This window comes from Beta vulgaris, chromosome 5, assembly GCF_026745355.1.
Source record: "Beta vulgaris subsp. vulgaris cultivar EL10 chromosome 5, EL10.2, whole genome shotgun sequence".
In the NCBI taxonomy this organism is placed as follows: Eukaryota; Viridiplantae; Streptophyta; class Magnoliopsida; order Caryophyllales; family Amaranthaceae; genus Beta; species Beta vulgaris.
Window position 1 is genome coordinate 24,253,448 of NC_079206.1, and position 9,629 is coordinate 24,263,076.

The 9,629-nt window shown below is 34.6% G+C and overlaps 1 protein-coding gene across 1 annotated transcript; it reads right to left on the reverse strand.

The window, feature by feature from the left end:
* Window positions 1-2,911: 2,911 nt before the first annotated feature.
* Window positions 2,912-9,629, reverse strand: LOC104893168 (hypothetical protein). The gene is made up of 3 exons (XM_010679253.4): window positions 9,236-9,629; window positions 3,563-3,670; window positions 2,912-3,474 (listed from the first exon to the last, which is right to left on the reverse strand). Exons 1-3 carry the CDS (start codon window positions 9,542-9,544, stop codon window positions 3,163-3,165), a joined length of 729 nt encoding a protein of 242 aa, XP_010677555.1. The 5' UTR covers window positions 9,545-9,629; the 3' UTR covers window positions 2,912-3,162.

Below are 9,629 nucleotides of genomic sequence, written 5' to 3' on the forward strand. Positions count from 1 at the left end.
TGTGTATGTGAGAGAAACAATGTAGGAGAGAGAAATTTGAGGTAAGAGAAACAATAAAGAAGAAGAGGAATACTCCCTCCGTTTCCTAAAGATCTTCCCTTTTTCCGTTTAAGTGCGTTTCAAAAAGATCTTCCCTCTTTTACTTTATTCCTTATTTGAAATTATTTTTTCCCTTTTTACCCTCTCATGTCCCTATCATATGATCCACCATTACATTATTAATTCAATTTTACTCCCTTTCTCTCTCCTACTTTAACCCCTTTTTATATGTTTATTTATCTTAACTCCTTTCTCTCTCCTACTTTACCCACCCCACACAAATGGATTCTCCTTGGTATCTGTAGGAATAGTAACAAGGAAGATTTTTAGGAAACGGGGGGAGTAAAGAAGATGAGGAAAGAAGAGAGAGAAATAAGTGACTGGAAATGAGTAAAATTTTGGTCATTTTGAGAATTTGTTACAAAATTACCCTTATATCCAGGTTTACCATGAATGAACTGATGTTTTTACTTTAGTATAAATTCTAGAGAAATAATAATATTGAGCTTAATTATTATAAATAAGTCACTACGTTATAACCCCGCATCGCACGATTCGCAAGTCAATATATTAACAATATCATATAATATGCTATGTTTGGATAGGAAGATTTCATTTCAAATTTTGAATTTGGATGAAATCTATTGTTTGGATGGCATGGAATTTGAAATCATGGAATTTGTCCAAATTCTTATCATAAGGCTTGTATTAGTAGAATTTAAAATTCAAGCTATTACCTTGTCATTTGGAATTCTCTCCTCATACATATCCTAACTCCATAAGTATCTATATCTCAACTTCACTCATTCTTCTAATATTTATTTCTCTCTCTCCTTTAGTAAACCCACATTTTTTCTCTCTCCTCCATAAAACCTCTATTTCTCTCTCCTCTATCAAACCCCCTTTACAAAACAATGATTAGGAATTGAAATACAAACTTCAAATTCCAGATTTCAATTCCATTATTTGAAATGAAATACAAGTTTCCAAACACTACCTAAAGAAATTTGAATCACAAGCTATTAGTTTTAAGATTTGGTAAATTGTTCTTGTGGATTTTTCAAAGTTAAATAGTTTAGGCATTAGCCAATGACATTGATGGTAAAATGCAAAATATACTAATTTCTTCACTGAAAGTCCATTGACTTTTATTTCAAAGCTAAAATTTGAATCCTTTTATATAATTTTACTTAACACTCCATATGTTTAAAAGTATCTTGTATTATATGTATAATCCATTTGTTAGGTATAATGACAAAAAAAAAGTGATGATTAAATGGATGCATTTAAGACCCTAAAGAAGAAAAAAGAGTAGATTAATGTTTGATAATGCAGTGAGTTACTATACTCCAAAGAAGACCAACCATACTTTAGGACAGTTGTATATGGGTATTCTTTATAAATAAATATCAAGTTTATAATTTCATTTCTCAAACTTATATGGATTCGTTTTTTATTTTTTTAGCTTATATACCATCACTCTTATAGATCTATGGGTTATAAACTTACACAATGATTTTAAGACAAATATCATAGTCTTGAATTTTTAAATTTAAAAGTCTTTCGTGCAATTGGCGCAAATGTAAAAGCTAGTATCAATATATAATCACAAAGTAGATATTCGATGTACACTGTATAGGCATAAAATAATTTGATCTTTTAGCACTACCATATTTAATTAAGTATTTGAAGTTTTAAAAAAACTAATATGAACCCGGTCCATATCACGTGAGTTTAGGATAGTGTATATTGATATGATATAGTGTATGTTAAAATGATATAGTATATGTTAAAATTTTATAGTGTATGTTAAAATGATATAGTATATGTTAAAACGATATAATGTATGTTAAAATGGTATAGTGTATGTTAAAATGATATAGTGTACCTATGTATAATATAGTATATCTATTTTTGATATAGTGTATGTTTCTGTAATGCATTTAAGTAAATATTTTCCTATAGGATATAGTGTACCTAGTTATGATATAGTGTACCTCTGTATGATATAGTGTACGTAATTATGATATAGTGTATCTATTTTTGATATAGTGTACCTATGTATCATATAGTGTATCTATTTTTGATATAGTGTATCTATTTTTGATATAGTGTATAAGTGAGTACTTCTTAACCGCTCACGTGCCTGGGCCTGGTCCACACTATTTTTAGTGTGAATCGGGTCCATGCAAGACGGATTGTTGAAGTTTAACCTAAGTCATCTACTTCACTTAGAAACTAAAGTAGTTACGAATGTTCGATCTACTTCAGAGAGAGCGAACAGGATATTGTGAAATATTTGACCTTGAAACAAAAATAATATACGGGTGTTCTCTAAGAAAGTTGTATTGTCTCTAAATTCTAAACTTGAAAAAATGCAAAAAAGCGTAAACTATTTAGAGAAAAGGGGGAAAAAGATAAAAATAAGGTGAGATAAGGAATATGAGATATTTAAACAATCATAATTTAGGATTTTCTTATAAAGATTGAGATTTGAGAGTTGAGTTAACAGTTGAGACAAGAAAAAATATATAGAAATTAGGATGATATCAATCCAAAATGGGTATGTTTTGTTGAAATCTTTTCCTAAATTGGTTTGAAAATATTTTTTTACATGTTCCTTTTCAAAAAGTATTTAAGAAGTACAACTAATAGTGTTTTATTTAACGCGGTCTGCGTTTTGGGACTGTATAATCACGGATTGGAGTTAATATGAAGCAGTTCTATGTATCAGCCAAGTCTCTTTCAAGTGGGGGCCCTGTGCTAAGACAACGCCAGTGATTTCTTCTTACCTACTAGAAAAGGTCTGAAACTGGGAAGGAAGCACTAATCACAGGCTATCCCTCACTCTAAGCAGTAACTTACCAAGCCCTCAAAGCAAAGGTCAAATATTACGAGGCATAATGATACATATCAGTTGTCAGTACAACGAGCTATTAATAAATCATATGATCTCCCTCAAATTTACACTGTAAATTTCTTGAAAAATAAACCATTACATACCAAAACATGTTACAGATTTTCACACAGAAGACTGCTGGAGGATCAGAGAAGAATAAATGGAGGGATTGTGCGAAATCCCAAACGCAGAGAAACCACATAATATAACACACAGCAGCAAAATCAGAAGATGTTGTTGAATTGATCAGTGATAGACTTCCGCAAATTGGAATACAGACCAAATAGCGAATATTGTCGAAGCTTCTCCACTTCATACCAAGAGTTAAGAACGGTATAATGTTTATCTGTACCAGAAAAGGCCACTTGGATGCCAAGGCTGCAATCCATATTGCCACCTCGATTCTTGCAGTCACTCATTCTGACTCCACAATAAAGATTGTTCATGCAGACAAACTTCGATTTGCCTTCACATGATGCACAACCATCCCTTTTCCAAAACAGATTTTGCAGGCGACCTTGCTTAAAATCTAGAATCTGCTCCCATTAAAAAAAAAAAGAGCTTCAGGGGGATAATTATATAACAAGAGAGGAAGGACAACCATGTAAGTTCTGGCATCCTTACCAGAGTAAAACTAGTCACTATATGGGTGCTATTTGCAACAAATGTAGGAAGAGATCTTGCAGCATATTTTGAGCCAGCAAAAGCCACCATAAAACCACCAGCTGAATCCTGAAAAATCAACATACCATTGAAGTTAAAAGCTACCCATCACGCTGGTCCAATTCAGATACATATATCTTGTTCTGAAAAAAGAAGGTATAAGAAGATCAAATAAACAGGAAACCAATTTGCTTAATGTTACTTGCAATGAACTGGCCCATAAAAGCTAGGATAACAAGATATAAAGCAAAACTAGTTCTTGTCCCGGGCCATACGCCCGGGATTATTTAATGACGTACATTTGAAGTCTTCAAAAATAGAAATATATGTCTTTAAATGATTTTTCCCCCATAAAGACCAACATGAGCATTGTAGTGTAGTTGGTTAGTGCATTAGCATATCAAATGAGAGATCATGTGTTCGAGTCTTGAAACACACATTTTTTTGGTTTAATGTCTCATTTGATTGCGTGGAGGAGTGGAGAGTACATGTGGCAGCATAAAATTTGTTTGTCTTAGGTTTTAGATATATATATAGATATAGATAAGATAGCAAACAAGAGTATTGTATTCAGATTAGGGTAATCCCAATACGACTCTCACATTCGAGAGATGAGTTCTCTCCCACGGTCACTTTTCCTTCCACAATTCCCAATACCTCTCCTACTGACATCAGCTCTATATTTATTACAATATCCTACCACTTACTACTATCCATCTGCACACAGAGAATATTCTACGGAATAATCAAAAATAACAAAATTGTCAGGACTGCATATCAAAAGACTCTATTGCCCTTAAGTTGGCTTTTCATTCCCCTTTTCCCCTTGCTTCTTCCTTCTCTTGTAAGTTGTGAGAATGGGAGTGTTAGGTTGATTCATTGCATTTCTACACGAAAAACTCAAGCTGCTTGTACAGATGATAGCACGACAGCAAATGCTCAACTGATAGCAATAAATCACACTACTGAGTCAAATATAGTGAACCAAAGTTTATCCATTAAACCATGAGTATGAAAAACACTAAGGTCTTTTTCAGCAAAACTACCTATGGTTTAATTGATATTGTGCTAATGTGCTAATAGTTCCGAATTATTGATAACTAATCATGGACTAAACTGCTAATGTGCTAATATAGTGGTTTAATAGTTTATCATGAGTAGAATTTTTTTATCAATCTAAGAATTTTTTTTCAGCAAACCAGTTTAGTCAAATATAGTGGTTTAAGTGTATGATATTGTGCTAATGTGCTAATAATTGAAAAACACTAAGGTCTTTTTCAGCAAAACTATTAGCACACAGAGCATTAGTATGATACCTATTGGAATAATTGATATTGTGCAAGTTATTTAATGTTATTAGCACATTAAAAATTCTACTCAGAGACTAAACTGCTGATTTGTAAAAGGGGAAAAGCTCCGAATTCTCATCCATAACTAATCATACACTTAAGGTTAATACAAAATTTTGCGGAAAGTTGTTAATAGTGGAACAAAATAAATTAGAAGTGTGTAAAAAGCGAAACAAGTAAGAAAAGTGTTGGAGAAAGGAGAGATAAAGATTGATAGGATGGAGAAAGAACATGGAAAAGTAAGTGTGAAGTTCTTTCTTGGACACCCCAAAATGATAAGTGTGAAATTTGAGATGCAGGGAGTATAATTTCCTACTTCTCCAAAACACAAACTTCCCCCGAAATTTACTTCAAAATCCTATTTTGTTGAACATCATATTTGGCAAGGCAAGATTGGAGCACATACGCACAATTATTGCAACCTAGATCCATACAATAGCACTGACACACAACCCGCAATGATCTGAAGCATGGCTCAAGCATGAGCCTTAGGGAGACAATCATACTACCTACATGACAACAAAATGCAAAGCAAAATGGTATTTTTTTTATTTGAAAAAACTAAAATTCAATCGACGCTGCAATTGTAGTGAGGATTATGCATCACGATAGTGTAATCGTAGGTCATGGTGGATTGAGCATGAATTGTATTCTAGTCGTAATACCAATATCAACCTCCATCAACCTTGTATCAGCCATAACTATTCTACAATATGACCCTTCACAAATCAGGTTACATATTAGTTGATGTGTTTTCTGATGCTAAGTACCTCATATTTGACAATAGTTAGTCCAGATATCAGTTAACGGCAACAAATCCATTAAGTTTGTGTGCATCTTTATACACACGCATGTACACACCACATGATACAGAACACATAAAGGGTTATCTAGAGTGAGATTATCTTATCAAGTGACAAGTTAGTAAAGAACGAATTAGTGTGGTCCACTAAAGTTCCTATTAACACTAGTAAATGCAATTTTCCGAGCTAGAAATGCAAATGGGCTTTACATTTATCATTTAAGTGGAGCTCTCCGTGATAAATTGACTTAAGGTAGAGGGGTAGTTCACTGTAAAGCTTGGGAAATAAGTTAAGAGAGTTAGCAGATAAGAAATGCTTTAAGTCCAACAAATCAGGAGAGACGAATTATGCTGAAAATATCGAAAGCTGCGGGAGTGTGTCAAGTCACTCGAAAACTTGACAAACTATCTTACATTATCTGTTAAATTTCCATTATTCCATATTATCAGTCAAATATCAGCTTTAATCCTTAATCTTCTTTTTCAACCAGCCATAGCAATGTCAGTTCATTACACTTTCCTTGTGAGTGTTTAAACATGTTTGAATTACGTGATTTTGGTGAATTAAGAATTAAAGATTTAAATGAGGTGCTTAGGGAGATCAGCAACAAAAATAAACAAAAAGAACACTAGCTAGAGTGGAAAAAAGAAAAAGGTATATACCGACACCTAACACTGTAGTTCTCTCTCCCTCTCCACTTCATTGAAGTTTCAGCTCTTCATCTTTTTAGACCACACACACACACTACACCATTATATTATCTCCATTGGAGACCAAGCTCTTAGGTTTGACCCTCTTTCTCTCATTCTCTCACTCAAAATTAACCAAAGCTCTTAGATGCAAATACAGGAAATTGTCGCATCTTATGACATAAGTATGTTGGTAACAAAGAGATATTAGGTTTTCGTAATGTCTTTATGTGGACTTAAAAGGACGAATTTCAGGTGGTCGTCATTATTGGGGCACTGAACATCAGATAAAGTATTACCTAGTCGCAAAGAACCATATATAAACGGAAAGGGAAATATACCTCATGTTTGACGATAGTTGATTCCCTTATTAGCTAGTCTAACTAGCTAATAGTTTTAGCTATTTGTATAAAAGTATTTAGTAAATAGTTGATTGATTTTAATTGTATAAAATTACTAATAAAGCATTGACGGAATTTGTTGTTGTGTATTCTTTTTAGTAAGGTTGTTAAATTTTGAGAAACTTTTGGGTATATTTGTTATTTCACCTTAATATGTCCAATCATCTCTTACCAAAAGACTCCTCCACCAAGCTTTTCCAAAATAAGAGTTTTGGGTCCAAAATACTCCTCTAGTCCTATATTTAAAAAACACCGACATTAGAGCATTTGACCGGTGAGTCATCTAAAATGGGTCAAATCCTCTAAGTAATGGCCTGATGACTTTACCAAACAGAGCCATAATGTCAATAGAACCTATAGGGAAAAATGACCACCATTTCCTGCAACTATTATCACAAACATGAGATCAAGAAAGCTATGTGATGAGGCGGGATGAAGTTGAATAGAGTGATCAAGTGTTCAGGTACATTTAAACCTGAGCATAGACCTATAATTCATTACATACATTCTTCACTTATGTATCGGGAAAACTTGATGACATACCTTGCCACATGAAGTACAGAGATTGTACATTGGGGTACAGATTCCAGATTCTCATTTGACCTTAGAACAACTGATACTCTAGTATTCTAGTTATAGGTCTTGAAAACATTGCACAGCTTTTACAAGAAAGGGCACTATCTTGAATATTCGAATGAAATGTGAAAATTTACATGAGGGAACCAGACCAAAGCCAATAATTCTTTGGAAGACTTACGGAGCCTTGATGCTGCACATATCAAATACGTGGTGGACTGTCTGAATGGCTGTTGCACTATTTTCCAATTATGACACTATAAATTAGTTGGATAAGAAGGAATGTTCTGAATTATTGTTATGTCCGCTTCTCGAGTTGAGACTGCATGTATCGAAACACTATACATAGTTGGATAAAGAGGAATGTTATTGACTTACCGGTACGTCTCCTTCTTCAGACTATATCATCATTATCAGCTCGTCTTAATACTCTTAATACAATCTAAAGGTCCTAATGGCCCTACTTCCCCTCAACCCCCCCCCCCCTCCAAAAAAAAAAGAAAAGGAAAAGTAACTGGGACTACATGAATGAGCCAAGATTCAAGAATGTAAGTTTGCAGCTCGTTATATCAACTCGCATTTGACTCTGATGCCCACTCTCTCATCTACATAAAGAGCAAGAAACTCCATAAGCACTAAACAAAAGAAAGGGCGACTCTCTTCGGATTTCATTTGAAGTGCAACAGCACAAAAGACCAAGCTTTACTAATGTCATAGTTGTCACCACAAAGTTAACAAGCATCTGTCACTCTAGTGTCTAGCCACAGCACTAGGGTGAAGACAAGACAACGTTATTTTGATTCTAGATATACTTCGAAGGACTGCTAGGTCTGTCACCAACTCTTAAGTCTTAAGCCACTGCGTTTAGTTCACACATCAAATACACAAGTTCGCAAAGCTTTTTCAGGTCTAGATGACACAAACTAAATACTAATGCCTTGTATTCGTAGGAAGAAAAGACCTTCACTGAAGCACCAGAAACACCGTGGAATGCTTTCAACATTACAGCTTAAGAAACACTCAGCTCAAGAAAGACATGAGTAAGCTAGAATTCTGATGTAAGGCCCACGACCAAGAGAATCCAATGTCCCATTAGCAAAGACGACAACAAAATCAAAAAGTGGGGAAATCAAAGCATAATCACCGACAGTATTTCTCCCAAGTTATATTATTCATCATATATACCACCAATCACAGACCCCAAGGTTGCATATGCTACAGCCCAACAGCATGTCTTTTAACAGCATACTGCATCTTAAATCTTAATTATCAAAAATCATTCATCCCTCTATATCTTCTAAACTCGAAAAAGTAGAACAACAATGCGATACTAATCTTAATAGCATGGCAACATATAAACTAGATCATACATTGACTTCATAGAGAACTTAAATGCCACTGACACAATGCATAACACAGCACCATCATCTTTCACACCCTTATCCTAGAATTTAAAGACATGTCCCCTACTCTACAATCGCTTCTACCAGGAAACCACAAAAAGTTGAGAGTTAATTTCTCCCGTTCTATCTATTTTTACCCAAATAGACCCGAAATCTCCAAAAATAACCGAAAAAACTGTCCCACCTCTCCTCAAAAAATCCGGTATCCGTTAATCCAAGAAAAGACGCCTAGTATAATGGAGTCGAATCAACAATAAAAGAATTATCGAATCTCATAAAAAAAAATCAGAAATAATTATAAATCCTTACACCAAACTAATTCAACTAACCAATAATAATCAGCACAAAATTGAACAGATGTGAAAATGAAAAAGCAAAATTGATAGGAAAAAAATGAGCAGAAGTAAGAATACCGGTGAAAAGGATGATGTGTTGATTGTAAGGAGCGAGATCTCGTCAACCTTAGGGCGGAAAAGTGCGACTTGAGAGTTGGTGGAGGAGAGCGAAAGTCGTCTGTCGCAAGGAGAGAGCTGGATCGAGGGATTGTTTGTGGAGAAGAAAGAAAGCCTCGATGAGAACGCAATGCCGAATGAGAATCCGTCGCTTTTCTGGATTTTAGTGTCCCGGCAAGGGGAGTAGGCATGGTTGTTGTCGTCTGCTTCGATTGAGATTGAGATTAAGGTAAGTATCAGGATGGTCAAGCTTCTTGAAGGTCCTCTCATGGCGGAGAGAGAAAGAGGGGTTTTCGACTGGAACTTGAAACTGCTGTTTTTGTTCCGATGACAGGTACTGGTAAGTAAATGCCTA

Bases quoted from the DNA above. Each gene is read 5' to 3' on its own strand.
- LOC104893168 (XM_010679253.4), bottom strand. From the start codon at position 9,544: ATGAGAGGACCTTCAAGAAGCTTGACCATCCTGATACTTACCTTAATC. The intron at 3,671-9,235 runs GTATTCTTACTT...TTGATTTTTCAG, and splicing joins ACACATCATCCTTTTCACCG to GATTCAGCTGGTGGTTTTAT. The intron at 3,475-3,562 runs GTAAGGATGCCA...TAATGGGAGCAG, and splicing joins TAGTGACTAGTTTTACTCTG to ATTCTAGATTTTAAGCAAGG.